Source organism: Fukomys damarensis, unplaced genomic scaffold, assembly GCF_012274545.1.
Source record: "Fukomys damarensis isolate Sample0158 unplaced genomic scaffold, DMR_v1.0_HiC HiC_scaffold_39, whole genome shotgun sequence".
NCBI classification, from domain to species: domain Eukaryota; kingdom Metazoa; phylum Chordata; class Mammalia; order Rodentia; family Bathyergidae; genus Fukomys; species Fukomys damarensis.
Window position 1 is genome coordinate 112617797 of NW_022900951.1, and position 17872 is coordinate 112635668.

General features: G+C 38.5%; 1 protein-coding gene across 1 annotated transcript in view; it reads right to left on the reverse strand.

Moving 5' to 3' along the window:
• The window catches only part of Arhgef6 (Rac/Cdc42 guanine nucleotide exchange factor 6), a 116372-nt gene that overhangs the window by 46340 nt on the left and 52160 nt on the right, over positions 1-17872 (reverse strand). Inside the window, exons 7-8 of the mRNA XM_010642577.3 lie at positions 3961-4055; positions 509-604 (exon numbers count right to left, since the gene is read on the reverse strand). Of these exons, the coding sequence (XP_010640879.1) occupies positions 509-604; positions 3961-4055 (191 nt within the window). The remainder of the gene's footprint in view (positions 1-508; positions 605-3960; positions 4056-17872) is intronic.

Consider the following 17872-nt stretch of genomic DNA (forward strand, 5'->3'; position numbering starts at 1 on the left):
ACTGGAGCGCGGGTTTAGTTCAGTGGTACAGAGCACATTTAGTGTACACCAGTACCTAGGCAGAGAGTGGGGATGGAATTGTGAAGCTGAATAATCGAAATGACTTCTCCAAGTAATTTGCAATGTACACATACACAAAAATACTATCAAAACTGTTAATGATGGTCAATTAAGACCTTATGTATATCTTAGAATGATCACATGCAGTAAATTGATGTGATTTCAATTACAATCAGAAGTAATTTGCTAAATATAATAAATATCTAATGGTTAGATACCACAAACCCTGTGTATTTTATCTTTTTGTTTGTTTTGTTTGTTTGTTTGTTTGTTTTTGGTACCAGGGATTGAACCCAGTGTGTTTTATCTGTATTGTTGCTGTGTTCTAGGACAATGTGTCAAAGTTGCAACAAATTTATAAAATGTCCTTATCTAAGTAACAGTTAAAAGTAAAACAAAAACCCAACAACAATGGTGCTGGTCATCCTGACAAATACACCACACTTACTTTGAACATTCTTCCAAAGCTTGGCAGAGTGTCTGTTGAAATGCACATATTTCTTCAAAGTTTCCCAGTAAAGATGTAAACTCCACAGTACTCAGACTGGAAAAATACATATAATTTCAGTTAGTTGAATTTAAGGATAACTTTAGAAACCTATCTGCGGTATACTTAGCTGACAGATTGCTAATACAGTGTCTTGCAAATATGAGAAAAGCAATCCCTATATTTCAACTTTTCCTTGTCAATTTACAAGAACTCTAACATCTTAGGCAAGTTTCTCAAGCTTCATGAGTGGCCATAAGGGATTTTTAAGTATTTTATAAATATATGAGAAAAATTAATAAGTGCTTAATATTTAAGCAGATAAACACATGATAGCTGAAAATAAATGTAAAAACATTTGTGTATCTTCCTCCAGAGGAACTGGAAAAGTAACTGAAAGGTATATATGCTCAAATAATGCACACCAAAAAGAATTTAGCTTACTCCTGAACTAAAATGCTCCTAAATCAACTAAAAGAGATCTTTATGAAAGGAAGTAGATGGGGGAAAAACAGTGCTAATGTCTTGTGGTTTATGTGCTTGATTTTGGAAAGGAGTGGAGTCAAATAAAGGCCAACTAAACAATTTTACCAGGGGCTCTGCATGAAGAAGGCTCTTGTCCACTCTTCCTTTACCAAACAGTAAGCGATAAGAACAAGAGCCGCACCTCATACAGCTCTGAGCATGTATGCAAGCATTCTGCAAATAAGAACTCGCTTTAACCTTGTAACAACCCTATGGTAGGTACTTATCGCTGGGGCCATTGAAAGTCACAAGGTTAGTGCATGACAAAGATAGGAATTAAGCAAAAATTTTAGCTCCAGAGCTCATTCTCTCTCTCTCTCTCTCTCTCTCTCTTCTCTAACAAAAAAAAGTTTAAAGGCCAGTGATTGCCCCATGTTCTTTCTCCTTAAGAATGTAATCATCTTTGGGGAGTATTTTCAAAAGAATAATTTTTTTCCTGACTAAAACAAAAAGGGAAGACCCAAACACACATCACCAGGCTAAGAATATAAAAAGCTCCTGGTTCCTCTATGGCAGTGCCCTCCAGGCCGGGAGCTGGAAAGCACCTCTGTGAGTGTGGAAAGCGAAACGGGAAACTGTCAGCCAGAGGCCAGCAGAGTGCTCCTGTTCCTCACAGCACCGCACTGGGGAAGTCAATGCAAGCAGGCTGCTTTGCTCAAATCTTTTGGGGCCCACAGTACAATTCAGAAGAACTGGGAACTCTGTGACTGCATTCTGGACGTATTTAGGAAAAGTGCAGGTCTGACTCAGTTCTCTTACCTCCTCTGCCCTGGCTCTTTTCCCCCTCACCGTTTCTCCATTGCCAGTGTCTCCCTCATTGAATACCTGCCCATCTCCCCTCCCAAGGCTATCAATTTGACTTTCCTCGGGCAGGCCCAGGTCCCAGAGGGCAAATTGCACCAGTCGTGAGAGGCGTGGCCAATGGGGTAGGACCACTTGCTGCTCTGTGCTTGGCAAGACCGTAGACCTGTCCAGACCTCTGTTCCCTGTCTGTGCCGAGAGCCCTAGACCAGACCATGCATGGAGATTCTGTCCACATCTCAAAACCATGACTACAGCATACTTAATACTTCTGTCGCAATAATGATAACCACTGTGCTGTCGATGCCTTGTAAATTCTTACAACGCCAAGAGTGCAAAATTCTTCCTTGCTGAAGAAAGAGTCCCATAGGTCCATGATAGTAACTTGTTTAGAAATTGGGCAAGATATTACATTCAACAGACATGATTTGGATCAGGGGGTAAAATCCAGAATACAAAGCTCATTTAAACCTGAAGTAGATTAGTAGCCAACTGTCCAGCAGCAATCGGCTCTTACTGAGGTGAAAGGGGAAATTCTGTCCTCCATTTAAGTGGGCTGACTGCTTCATTTCATATTTGACTTATAGCTTATGGTCTCTAGAGAAATTTATTCACTTAGAATAAAACAAATAAAGGCAGTTAGTTGCATTTTTAATGTGCCACGCCTATCGGCATTAACAAGTGGTCAATATTTTTCTTTTGTCAAACTTTTCAATTCTGGCCTTAGACAATCACTTGAGATTTCTATAACCAAAATAAAGTTTGAACATTTGTTTTAAAAATGCTTTAAGCAGAAGGAGAAGTAAAAAGAAAAATGTAAAACTAAGAACACTTTAGCAGGGTGCAGTTACACACACACACACACCACAATCCCAGCTACTCAGGAGGCTGAAGCATGAGGATTGCAATTTTCAAAGCCAGCCTGGACAATTTAGGAAGTCCTTGTCACAAAATAACATTTTCGAAAGGGCTGGAAATGCAGCCCACGCACACAAAGATGACAAAATACTTCAATGTCTCATTATCATTCACATTTCCCTGAGTGAAATATTGGTGTGAATTCCTCTTAGGAACATTCACAAAATTCCGCACTCTTTCCACTCTCAGAGCCTGGGAAAGAGGAGTTCTGCCCTGACAAGCAGAGGTCACAGTGAGCATGAGAATTTCCATTTTCTGTGCTTTCTGAATGAGAGCACCAGGGAGCCCCTTTTCTGTAAGGAAAAGCAGACACATGACTATAAAAATGTGCAAGATATGTGACAGCTAACAGAGCTGATCTCCTAGAAGCAGAGAGAGGGTGAGTGGCTACCACAGAGTCTGGGAAATGACCAGAGGCCACATGTGAGAGGAGGGTTAACAGATGAAGCCGGATGGGAGGAACGACTCAGAACATTCCGGGACACAGCAGGGTAACCCTGTTTGACAGCAATTAATTGTATATTTCAGAATAGCAGGCAGGGAGGCTTTGAATGTTCCCAACATAAAGCAATGCTAAACCTTGAGGTGTTGGATATGCCACTTACTCTGATATGGTTACATACTGTAGACAAATACTGACAGACCATATTCTGCTCCACAAATATGTACGGTGATTACTTGGTAATTAAATTTTTAACTAAAAAAATGTAAATGGAAAAGAGACAAAAACACACACGATAAAAACTGTTAACAGACAAAAATGCAGATATGTTCATTCCTTCCACAGAAAGCAAGCTAAGCTCTCCAAAGCAACATCTTGCATAATTTCTGTTGCCCTGACCATGTTCTTGGCAACCTGTGATCAGTGGAATTTCTTCTAAAGGGCAAAATCAATTATTCAGTGACATAAGACTAATGACTCCATATGCTGTCATTATCCTGCTTTATTTAATAAAGGGTTTAAAGTAAAAAATAAAAACCTTAGCTGGATATGGTGACACATGCTTGTAATCCCAGCACTCCGGAGGCTGAGGTAGGGGGACTGCCATCAGTTCAAGGCCTGCCTGGGCTACATAGTAAATGCAAGGCCATCCTGACTCAACCGAACAAAACAAAACAAAACAACCAGTGCATAAAAAAATATAAATTTTTTAAAATTTAAATCTTACTTGTTATTGGATTGCAGTGGTCTTAAGTAAGTTACAAGAAGAGACTGAAGTTCTTTAGCATACTCCTTTTCAGTATCCAAGATGTTCTGTAACACCTATGGAGAAACAAAGGTTGGGGTATTGCAATTGTCAAGACAGCCCACGGTCAAATATAGGTTTAACCAAATTACTAGTTAAAAGAAAAAAAAAAGGTTTCTCTATATTCACGCCAACACCTTAAGTGAGAAACACATTTCAATATAGCAAGTACTTTAATATAACTGCATGACAACTGACTACATTATGTAACTCATACAGACACAATTTTTCAGAGTTGCCCTAACTGGAGAAGCCTTGACATTTACACAGGATTGTTCAAAAGGTTTTCATGTGCTTCAGATGATGTTATCCCCAGGAAAAGTCTGCTAGTTAGCAAAGGATCCTTATTTCCACTTTTTAGATAAGAAATTGAGACTAACTACCTTAAGACATAGAGATTCAGTGTCAGAATAACTTTCAGATAATGGTGATGCCAAATATTAAAAGATATTTGTTTCATGTTGTTTCTGATAAGATTGTTAGTGGATAAAATCTGAGGATACAGTGAAGTTTTAAACAAGATTATGGCTCATTCTTTAAAAGGTACGAGCATGAACAATCCAAAGAGGAAAAGAGGCTGAACTGTGGGGAATTTAACAAGGGGAATAATGCAGTGCTTATAAGTATTGTTAATAACACAAAATTCTGTAAGCAAAACAACCAGTGTGGGCCCACAATTTCTCTTTTACCCTCATTCTGAGGGTCATACTCCACTTCCCAGCCTGTTCTAAAGACAGGTACGGCCTTCATTACAAGTTCAGAGAGATAACCAAGTTAACCTATTAGTATATAGTCTTATCTTCTAATAGTTAAACAAAAATTGTACTTAGGGCCTACTTTGTGCCAATTGCTGGGCCCCCCACAGAAAGTTTCCACTCTCTTTGCTGGAGGACACATTCAGTAGGGGATCATTGCATAACAAGATGAACTATGCTTAAGAGAAGCACAGTAGCCTACGAAAATGCCACACATGTATGGTTGGCTCCGCCAGTCTGCAGGACCTACATGTGCAGGGTTCTGGATCCAGGGGGTTCCATAGCCACAAGGTTCAATGAACCACGAACTAAAAATATTCATTAAAAACTGCATCTGTTCTGAGTATGTTCAGGCTTTTTTTCTTGTCATTATTACAGTATGACAACTATTCACATTGTACTTGGTGTTATAGGTATCCTAGAGGCTATTTAGAGTAAATCAGAGAATGTGCATGGTCATATATAAATACTAAGCCATTTTTTTCTAATGGCCTTGCTATCTGTCAGGGGTCCTGGAACTGATCCCCTACTGATACTGAACTCTATACTCACAAGACAGTGCATGATGGTCTGCTTTGAAAAGATGAAGTGGCCAAAGCAAGCGGAGGCCCAAGTAACTGGGCTTTCTGGGAAACAAGAAGACTGGAGGATGGTAGTACTGGCCCTGACTGCCTTGTAGGTTGCTTCAATTTCAGGTCTTAACTAGCTCATTTCACATTGTGACATCTCAGCTACCTCCCAGGCCATTGTGAAGCAGCAGTGGGATACTGCACAGGTGAGTGTGAAACACTCTGACCAGTTTAAGAGGTTCAAAAAGTGCTTTGCAATAGGAGCACCACTGACACTTCCGATCGGAGTATTCCCTGCTGTGAAAGGATGCCTGGTACATTGAGAATCACTGATGTAAAAGGACACAAACCACAGAATGACTTCAAAATCTAGGGGTTAAGCTGTACCCCTACTTAGATCCAACTCCTTACTTTCAGTTCCTCTATTCCTCAGAAACTATTCCTAAAACAGCAAATCCAGAGTCTAAAGATACCAATGTTCTCTGAAATTAATCCAGAGATGGAATAGAAATAATACCCTCTACAAAAAGTCCAAGCACGACAAAGAACATCTCAAACTACCTTGAGATGAATAAAAATTAAACACAACATACAAAACTTGTGGAATGTAGTAAAATTTTGTAGTTGCCAATGCCTATATTGAAAAAAAAGAGGGCCGGGGATTTAGCTCAGTGGTGCCGCCACCAGTGCAAGGACCAGAGTTCGATCATCAGTACCAAAAAAAAGAAAGAAGACTTCTGATTTCCAGTTCAACATGCAAGGTGCTTAGAAACTGCTACTCTTTCCTAACAAGAAATAAATAACTAGAAAAAAGGGGTGGGATGAGCAAGCAACTGTTCTTACACCTGAGAAATAAGGTCACAGGAATGCTTTTACTTCAATCGGTGAGAGGCAGGCAGGCTCATAAAGAGAATGAAGACTCACCAGACCAAAGACTGTCATGATGTAGAAGCCTTTAAAAGGACCAAGACTAGGGTAGGCAAACCTAAACTGAAATGTGACAAATTTCTGAGGGCTCCACATGGATGAGTTTGAAAGTCAGGAATTCCAGGGAGCCCAGTATTTGGGGAGCTCACACACACTTTTGTGTTTTTACCTCTAGGAGCCTTGCTACTTATCCCAATGAATAACAGGGAAAAAAGTCTTCATGTTTCAGGCAGAGGGGATGGGGAAGTAGCCATTTGCAGCTACACCAGAACATTCTGTTCTTGCTCTTTTTCCTTTTGTTTTTATTCTCTCTCTCTCTCTCTCTCTCTCTCTCTCTCTCTCTCTCTCTCTCACTGGTTATCGAATCCAGGGCCTTCATACTGAGCTACATCCCTAGCCTTTTATTTTATTTTATTTTATTTTCCATTAAGTTTATTGGTACATTTAAGGCAAGCAATACAGTTACATGTATCATTGGGAGTTTGTAAGTTTACAAGATATTTTAGGACAGGTCTCACTAAGTCATTAAATTATCCAGGCTTTAACTTGTGGTCCCTCTGCCTCATCTTCCCAGGAGGCTGAGATTACAGGCCTGCATCCCTCACCATGCCAGGAAACATTCTGTTTTTGTAAGGCCTTCCTTCAGGAGAAAAAGCACTCCCAGCATATACCCTATAGGAGTTTTATTAGCGTCTAATGACATGGGGAGGTGAAGTACTGACCTCTGGCCCACTTCTAGCCAATCTAGCTAGGAAAATAGCCAATCCCAGTTCCCTCTAGCCATTCTCTTACTCAAGAGCAGGGACTGAAAAGCACTGTGAAGTTCACACTTCAGGGGCAAAAGCTCAGCAAAAGACGGACATCCAGTCATTCAGAATGCGTCCCTCCCTTCGGATGTTCCCGCCACATTACCAAATGCCTGTCCACCACAGTTCTTTCTGCCTGGTGCCTCATGTCAAGCTTTTGAGAAAAGACATACTAAAAAAGCAAAAGCCAGTTTGAAGAGACAGCACAATCACCAAAACCATAGTCAGATATCACAGGAATGTTGGAATTATCAGGCCAGATTTTTAAAATAGCTATGATTAATATGCTAAGGACTCCAACAGGAAAAAAGCAGGCCACATGCAAGAATAGACCAATTGCAAGTGTAAAGAGACAAATTCTAATAAATAATTACAAATAAATGCTAGATATCAAAAATGCTGAATAGAAATGAAGAATGCCTGTGAAAGGCTGAATAATAGTCTGACACGAGGAAAGAATCCCTGAGCTTGAGGATACCTGAAGAAAAACCACCAAACAAAAAAAAAGTCAACAACAACAAAAAAAACTAGGTAAAAACGCAAAACAAAATGTCTAAGAACAACTACAAAAGGATACCATAGGTGCAATGGGGAAAGCAGAGGGAAAGGAAAGCAAGAAATGAACAGAAAAGATCTTTAACACCATAATGGCTGGGAACTGCTCCCAAATTCATGTCAGATACCAAACCACAGATCCAGGAATCTCAGAGAAAAACAACAGGATAAAAGTAAAAAGTGTGAATATCATATGCAAACTCCAGAAAATCAAAGATTAGGAAATTGAGCAAACATAGAGGAAATAAGTAACAGCTCAGATAAGAATTACATCTGAGAGCCAGGGATTTAGCTCAGTGGTGCCGACACCTGCCTCAAAAGCATAAGGTCCCCAGTACAAAAAGAAAAAAACAAAAAAAGAATTACATCTGACTTCTTAGAAAACATAAAAGCAAGGAGAGAGTGTAATGAAATATTTAAAGTGTTGAGGAAATACTCCACAAACCTTTCCTGTCAAATTATTAGTACTCAAATGTGAAGATTTTTAAAAGTTACAAAAATTTGACCACCAAATAAAAAAGTAATTGAATTAATAAACGGACTTATGAGTTGATTAGACACTTCTTAAAAGGAGTATAAGTGACCCATAATTATATGAAAAAATGTTCAACATCTTCAGCCATCCACGAAATGCAAATCAAAACTACATTAAGATTCTACTTCATCCCAGTCAGAAAGGTTAACATCAAGAAAACAAAAAATAGGGGCCGGGGATTTAGCTTAGTGGTGCCGCACCTGCCTCACAAGTGCAAGGTCCTGGGTTCAATCCCAAGCATCCCCCCACCCAGCACACACACACGCACACACACACACACACACACACTGAAAACAAAAAATAACAAATGCTAGCAAGGATGAGGGGAGAAAGAACACTTCCACACAGTTTGTGGAAATGTAAAATAGTATAGCCATTGTGGAAATAACTATGGGGATTTCTCAGAAGAACTAAACTACCATATGATGCGGCTACTCCTGTGTAAATACTCAAATCAAAGTGAGCATACGGTAGAGATTCCTGAACACCCATGTTTATTGTGACACTCACTATGCACAGCAGCCAAGTTATGGAGTCAGCCTAGATATCCATTTATGGATGAATGGATTTTTAAATAAATAATAAAATTCAGCCATAAAGGATGGAATCACATAATTTGCAGGAAAATGGATGGAACTGAAGATCGTCACATTGAATGAAATAAGCCAGATTCAAAAAGACACATATCATATGTTCTCTCTCTTGGTTGGTATCTAGGATTTTTAAAAAGCAAAGGAGAAATAAATACTTCCTTAGGAAAAAACTGAAAAAAATTGTCACTAATAGGCCTGTTTTGCACAAAATATTAAAAGAAGTTCTTCTGCGAGAAGGAAAATGATATAGTCCAGGAACTTGGATCTACATAAAGAAAAGAATATTAGGGAAGAAACAAGTACAAACAAAATTTAAATCTTTTATTTCTTCTTATTCTTAACTGACCTCACAGATAATAATTCATTCAAGATTATAATAGCAATAATGTATTTTGCACCTAGGTATGCTTATCTATAAGTGAAATAAATGACATCAGTGATAAAAGAGATGGCAGAAAGTAATTAGGACTATTTTGTTATTATAAGGAACTTGTGTTAATTGCAAATACAAGTGCAAATCTTTGTAGAGTGCTATTTGACAATTATCTTGGATTGGTTATAAATGTATATTGTAAGCTTTAGAACGTGCACTAAGAAATTTTCAAATTATAATTTATGGTACAAAAGGATAGAAAGTAGAATCATGTAAATACTTAACCAAAACAATAAAAAGGAGGAAAATGTAGAAGACAAAAATAAAACAAAGAACAAGGGCAACAAGTAGAAGACAGTAACAAGGCATTAATCCAAGCGTATCAATGACCACTTTAAATGTCCATAGATTAAATATACCAATTAAAAGACAGGCATTTTTGGAGTGGATCCAAAAAGTGGCCCAGACACATGCTGTTTAGAAGAAACCCAATTTAAACATAAAGACATATATAGATTATAGACACATATAGAATAAAGGATAGAGAAAGAAATATGACAATACTAATAAAAGAAAACCAAAATTATGAAATGAAAGAAGCTAATTGGAAAAGCCTCTATCATTTCAGTTATATGAAATTTGGGAAAGGCAAAATTATAAAGGCTGCAAAAAAGATCAACGGTTGCCAGGGTATAAGAGTCAGAGGGAGGAATGAATAGGCAAAAGTCAGAGGAATTCTAGGGTACGGCACTATAGTGAGAGGTGTGTGCCCATAGATTATACAAACCAAAAGTGAACCCAAAGATAAACGATGAGCTTTAGGTGATAATGTTGGATAATCGCAGGCTCACTGGTTATATAAAAGTACCACTGTGGGAGGCTGTGCATGTGCAGAAGGAGGAAGTTTAATGGGAATTTCCTGTACTTTCCACTCAATTTTGCTGTGGGCCTAAAAAGTAGTCTATTTTAACAAAAGAAGGCAGATTTCAGATTAATAACCTTACCTTCTACTTAAGAAACTAGAATGAGAAGAGTAAGCTAAACTCAAGGCAAAGAAAAGGAAAGAACATTAAATATTACAGCAGAAATCAATGGGATAAAAAGTAGAAAAACCAAAGAAAAAAGCAAGGATATAGATGGGGAGGGGAGGAGGGGGTGAAGGGAGGGCAGAGGTAAGGGGAAAAAATGAGAACCACTACCTGTCATGTACAGGTACAAGATCCCAACAATGAATGTAACTGTACTGTATCCCTAAAATGTACCAATAAACTCAATTAAAGCTGAAAAAAAAAGTCCATTCTTAAAACAGGTTAACAAAACTGACAAAACTTATCTACACTGACCAAGAAAAGAGAATATTCAATTTACGAGACACAGGAATGATGCACAGGACATCATTACTAATTGTGACCCTTAACTATGATGTGTCAGCTTGACTGGAGTAAGAACTGCCTAGCAGATCAGTAAATCTCTGGTCCTGTCTGTGGATGATTGTCATGTAGACTGCAAACTGAGGAGGGAAGACCCACTCCAGATGAGGTGGCCCCCCCATAGGTTAATGCCTGGACAGAATAAAAAGGGAAGGAGGAAGGAAGTCTTCCCTTTTCTTCTTTGGACAAGCTCTGGTCTCCACCATGCCATAAGGATATGAACTCTTGTACATTATTGATAGGAACGTCAAATGGTGCAGCTACTGTGTAAAATCAGTGATTTATCAAAAAGTGAAACAGAAAGTTACTATGTAGCCCACCAATTCTACTCCCAGAGAAATGAAAACATATGTTCACACAAACATTTTGTCACGACAAAACAATTTTGTCATGAATGTTCACAGCAGAATTATAAATTAGCACCCCAAAGTGGAAATGATCCAAAGGTCCATCAACTGATAAATAAACAAAAGTTGGTGTATCATATAATGGAATATTATTCATCCATAAAAAGAAATACTGATACATACTATGTCATGGATGAACCTTGAATTTTTTATATTAAGAAGGCAGAAACAGAATATCACATATTATATAATTCCATTTATGTGAAACTTCTAGATCAGGCAAACTCCAAGCAGACAGAAAGTAGATAAGTGTTTATCAGAAAATGGAGAGGAATGGTGGTTACTAATGGTTGTGGGGTTTCTTATTGGAGTGTTGACAAGGATATAAAATTGAAGGAGACAGTGTTCATTGCACAGCTGTAAATATACTAAAAACAGTGTACCATATAGGTCAAAATGGTCAACTTTATGGTCTGTGAATAAAAAATCAGCAAAGCTGTTATTTAAAAAAAAAAAAAGCAGTCAACTTGAGTAAATACCAAATAGTTTCTCTGGTGTGAAAAACTAAAAGTGTAAAGAAGGTTCAAATGGTATAATTGAGAGGGTGAAATAGGAAGAAAATGGCTAAAGGGGAAGTGGGAAGGGGAAGGGAAAGGAAATGAGGGAAAAGAAAAAATGTGAAAACAGGAAAAAGCTGGAAATGAAGTCTTTGTGAATAGGGGAGGGTGAAGGGCATGAAGGGAGGGCAGGGGTATGGGGAAAGAAGGAGAACCAAGACATATTATGTAAAGGTACACGATCCCAACGATGAATGTAACTGTATTGTTTGCTTTAAATGTACCAATAAACTTAATGGGAAAAAATTTAAAAAACAGTCAAAGCACAGATTTCTCATTTGTCAAATAACTTCTGGTTCTTCCTTGACTCCAAGTCCTTTGCCAGTGTTGTCCAATGTGTGGAGCTCAATCTGGTCTATCAGGAGAACACTCTGCCCAGCAGGGCTGCCATTTGTTCATTCTAGTTCCTCAAGTAAGCCCTGTACTCATCCTAAGCTATAACATTCAGGTTTTTATTTGGAGGAATGGCGAGATCTGCTCTAGAATTCAACGGCACCATATTTTACTAAGAGGCAAGGAGGAGGCAGGACTAAAGTGCAGATCAATTTATTAAAATTTTAATTTTCTATACTACTTATATTGAGAGTCAAAAATAATGGCATATATAAAGATAAACGAGTTATTTGTAGGAAAATGGATGCACCTTAAGACTTTAATATTAAGTGAAATAAATCAGACACCCAAGCTTAAATATTGCATACTTTCTCTTGTAGAAGAAACCCAAAATATAAATAAAGAGCAAAATAAAAGCTAGATATTAAGAAACAGGGAGATAGAACTTTCTCCGATGGGAAGGGGACCACGACGTGGAGAGGGGAAGGAAGGAAGAAAAGAAGTTGGAAAAAAGGAATTAAGATGTGTTGTGCAAATATACCAATTCCACACAAGAAATGTAATCATCGTGTATAGTACTGCAAACACGTACTAAGAAAAATGAATAATAACTTTTTAAAGATCAAGGAACTAAGTAAATGAGAGATAACTTAAAAGTATGATAGCATAATGTATTCCCTCATATTCCAGAGGGAATGAAATCTACTAATCATGTTTATGTTCACATTTTTCTAAAAACACCAGGTCTACTGATGGTAATGAGCCGCTGCACATTCTCACACGCCCTTCAAGTACTCTTGTCTATATTTTTCACACCACCCAAATTGTACCTACTAAAATAAAGAAAACCAGAAGAGTCATTGCCTAAAGGGAAATTTTAAATTAGAAAAAGTACAGATACTATTTGCATCACGCAGCCTGAATTAAAGACAATTTAAATATTTCTTTAATTCCATGGCTGAGACAATTCACCCTCCTTCTCCCCATTGAAATACAGCTTTATTGTTTGTTTGTTTGTTTTCTTTTAAAATGATATAATCTGGGGCTCTTTTAGGTGAAATCACTAAGATTTTTCAAGAAAGGTGCCAACTGTCCTGCTCTGATGGACTTATTGGCTCGCACAGTTTCTAAGAGGTCCATCTCTGTGGGACCAGACAAAGGCAAGGGGGAGGGAGACAGGCTGACGTTCCCTCTGGCTCTGAGTGAGTTCTGGAAGGCTAAATGGAAATGCACATTAAGCTCATACTATCACAAGTTTTGAGAGTGATAGAATGCTGACTTCACAAAGCTAAAGTGATAAAGGCAGATGATAAGTTGTTCCCATCAAATTCTGCCCCCCAACCCACATCTGAATGATAATATATCCAACAGAACTGCCCTTGCAGTGGCTTTATTAGGGGAAGTGTTTATCAGGATGGATGCTTGAGATTCTTTCCCCAAATCACTTGGACTTTTATTGCTTTCCTTAATCTCAAAAGACTAACTGATGAACTTCTGAGACTTGTTTTTTATTTTGCAGGCCACAGGGCACCTAATATGAAAGGATAAGAAGGGAAGCAGACAGAGGAGGCTATGTGTTCCCAAACAGAAGGCTTCAGTGGTGAGTCAGAAGGCAAGGAGTTTGGCAGCCCAACCAACTTCAGAACAGTACAATTTGATCGAGAGGAAATCCATTCCAACTTACTAAAATAGACTGTGTCCAGACACTGCCTTCGCCCCCTGACTCTTTCTCCATAAGGACATCTGAGTATCATTTTGCACAACTAGCCTTTGCCTGAATTCAGAAAAAAAAATACCCAAGATGATGAGAAGTCATAGAAAAAGTGGTAGAAGCCTTTTGCACCTCCATTCTGGACTACTGATTTTCCAGTAAAACAAATTCCCTGCATTTCCTGAAAAGGCTTTAGAGTGAGTTCATCTTTATAACTACATTTTCTAAAAGGAAGGCATCTTATAAGGATTAAGAAAATGGTTTAAGAGATTAAAGTGCATAAACAATGTTGGAAAATAGACGTGTTTTGAGATATGACCAATGATAAAAGAAGACTACAATGGTCTCAGGAAACCTTAAATCAAAGTAAAACCATATTATAGGAATTTGGAGATGATTATTATGCCTAAAAATGATTTCATGTTGGTAAAGTCCTTTCAGAATGGGGAAAAACAGTATATTACTACAGTTTGTCATATTTGACACATATGCCAGTACAACCACCCATCCACCTTCAAAGGCAGCGATCAATTTCACAGACCACAGTTCCGGGTTGTCACAAAACAAGTAGCATTATCCTGCATTTAGATTGGTGGGCTAAAAAATGTAGGTGAGCACTAGAAAGATGGAGGAAATTCAGAGTGGGAGCAAGTGGTCAGAGGGATGAAGGAGAGACAATGAGGATGAGGAGGGAGTCTAGAGCTAGGGTTACAGGAGGCATTCCGGGATTTCTGATTAACAGGCTACAACCTTTCCCAAATCTTTGCTACTGCATATGGATTCTGTAAGACACACCCTTTGGGCATCTGCTGCAAGTCATACACAGTGGAAGAAAGTTAGAACAAAATAAGTAATGCTGGACCCTACTGAGAGAGCTTCTTACTTGGCTGTAGGGAAATAGTATCTCTCACTCTGCATACAGATGTGCATGCCCAAAGTTGAATACTAGGGTCAACTGTGACAGCATGAAGGACAGCTTTCTTACAGTTCGCTACAATAGCTGCAGATAACAAAGAATTCCATCTTCTATGGCACATTTTGTGGGGGAAGAAGAGAACGTAGCCCACTCTGTGACCTGTAAGACTATGAGGTATGGTGGAAGAATACAGGGAATGTTTAAATTTTTTAAATTGTTACAGTAAAAGATATATTGTCATTAATCCCCCTCAAAATACCTCCTCACTTCAAACACACTTAACCCATTATTCTTACTACTTTTAGAAGCAGCTCTAGAAGTCCTCTTCATGAGTGTCTTTAAATTGTGCTGTCCTGGATGCCTTAATGTTTTAAATCGATTCAAAATATTCACCTTTCATGTTTTTTTTTTTTTGGTTTTTTTTTTTTTGGTACTGAGGACCCTGCACTTGCAAGGCAGGCAACAGCACCACTGCACTAAATCCCTGGCCCCTCATAGTCATTTTAACTTTGAAGAGCTGCACAGTGGAAGATCTAGTGAATAAGATAGATGAGGACACAGCACAATATTTTTATGAGCCTGCCTTTCTGCTAGATGTCACTCCATAGTGGCATTCATGGTATTTTCCTTTATCACAGCTCATAAAGATGCTCACAAAAAAAATTTCAGTACTGTTTCACAAAGTGACAAAAGCAATAGGATAAGTGTATTCAAAGCAAGGGGGAGTATTTTGAGAGAGCTTAATGGCAATGTATTTTTTATTAAAAGTTTTTATTTATTTATTTATTTTGGTACTGGGGATAGAACTTGGGACCTTGCACTTGCAAGGCAGGCAGTGGAACCACTGAGCTAAAGCCCCAGCTTAAATTTAAACATAATTGCCAACCTCAAATTCAATGAAAAGTATCCTTCAGATAATGAAAAGACATTTTGAGCTAAGAAAAATGATCATTCAAGGCCAAGGATTTGGCTCAGTGGTTAAGTGGCCTGCCTTAAAAGCACAAGGGTCCGAGTTCCATCCCCGGTACCAAAAAAATGAAAATAAAAAATTAATAAATAAGTGAGTGAGTAAGTAAGTAAAAGCTCGTTCATTACCAAAAATAAAAATAAAAATAAACACTTACTGTATATTTTAATCATACCTCATAATTACAGTCCTGCCCATTGTGTGGAGAAACTTGTTCATATAATCACCTTCAGCTTTTCTCTTAAATTCTGACTTTGTTTTTCTGTAAACATGCCTTGCCTTCTACCTCCTCCATTCAACATTCCCTTATTTGTTCTCAGGTTTTAGTTTAAGACAGCACCACACCCACCTGTGGGTTAAGGGAAGGAGGTTGAGGAAAGGTGGGGAAAGATCCTGTTTTTGAATGAGAAACTAGAGACATTTATAGCTAAGTGGATGCACATGGAGGCCATAGTCTTAAGTGAAATAATCAGGACACGCATGTGTAACTACCAAATAGTTTCTCTGGTATGAAAAACTAAAAGTGTAAATGAAGTTCAAATTGTATAAATTGATAAAATGCAATAGGAATAAAAGGGCTAAAGGAGTAGGGGAAGTAGGAAGGGTAAGGGAGGGGAAAGAAGGGAAAAGACAAAATATGAGAAAATGATAAAATGGAAACAAAATCACTGTAAATAGGGAAGGGTGGAGGGGGTGAAAGGAGTCCAGGGGAACAGGGAAAAACAAAAACCAAGATAAGTCATGTAAAGTTACAAGATCTCAATGATGAATGTAACTGTACTGTATACCTAAAATGTACCAAAAAACTTAATGAAAAAGATAAAATGCTGTTTTTCTAGGATCTATAGCCAGAGAATCTGATCAGCAAGTCAACTGTGGGTTCCAGATGTCGGTAGTTTTAACAAGCTCCAATCAGGTGTTCCTGATTCAAAAGCTCCCAGTCACTCTTGAGGTGCCCATCTTATGACACTTCACAATTTCACCACCTCTGCCATGAAGCTGACGTGCTCATGTCTATGCTTCCTTCCCAATGAGACCATGGGTGCCAAGACTCAAATACAGATGTTCCTCATTTTACGATGGAATTTCAGTTCTGCTACTAGGTCATTCAGTGCATCCGTCGCTAAAAGAGGAACAGTATATAATATGTACATTACAATATTCACAACAAAGAAATGGTCAAAGGAAAATCCAACTTGATGCCTTTGCTTTTATTTTCATAACTCCTAAATGCAGTACTGTGATGTAGAACAGAACATGAAACTGCAGTATTGTGCTGTACAGTACAATCAGGGAAAATTACAGTACTATAGAAGCAAGGAGTTCTGCACTAAAAAAAGACATTAAGCCTCTATAAACAAGATATACAAAACTGTACAAAATAAAAAGATGGGTTGTAACTCTGGGCAGTGGGTCATAAGTCCAAATAGTTGTCAAACAGGTAGGTTGTTAAATGGGGACTATCCGTACTGCATACAAGTTAAGTCTGACCACTAAGCTGGGTCATTTCCTTTTTCTCTTTTTTAATTTTTAATTCTCCCTGGAACATAGCATCAAATCATAGTGAGCCAAGAAAGTCGATGAAAAGATTAACCAAAAAGTAATAGAAAAATAAAATGCTTTCCTCAATAGTGAGACTAGGTTAACATATGGCACAAAAGTTTGAGGACACTGAAGGACCAAGGTCAGAGTCAGCAAAAGCTTCCTCTGGGCTGTCACATCTCTAAAGAATGCCAAGCTCCCATTCAAAACAACAGGGTAGCAGCAGTCAATCCTGTTACTCATCTTAACTAAGCCTCATGGCAGTTGTAGGTCTAAGCGAGTTGGCTAAAGCCACGTTGCTCACACTGCAGGACTTCTTAACATTTCAAAATTGACATGGGACCAGAGTTATATCAAAGTCTAAGTGGAGCTGAAGTCAGAAGATGGTCCCTTAGAAATTTGAAAAAGTGGGGAGAATGTATGTAGACTTTCAAACTTCAAGAGGTTTCTTATGTGACAACTTGAGTGGATCGCAAGGTACCCAGATACAGCAGCAAGCTAAACGGAATTTCTGGGTGTGCTTTGAAGGGGTTTCTGGTGAGGTGAGCATGTGCATCGGTGGACTGAGTAAAGAACATGGCCTCCTCAGTGTGGGTGGGTATCATCCAATCCTTGCAGGACCTGAATCTAATAAAAAGGTGGAGGAAGAATTATCTCTGCCTGGCTACTTGACCTGGAACATTGGATTTCTCTCTTGCCCTCAAAGTGAAATGTACACCATCAGCTGCCTGGTTATCAGGCCTTCAGACTCAGAATTATACCACTGGTGTTCAGGAGTTTCCAGCTTTCAGAGGAATTTCTCAGCCTCCAGAAAGTGAGTCCCAGTCTCTCTCTCTCTCCCTCCCTCCCTTCCTCCTC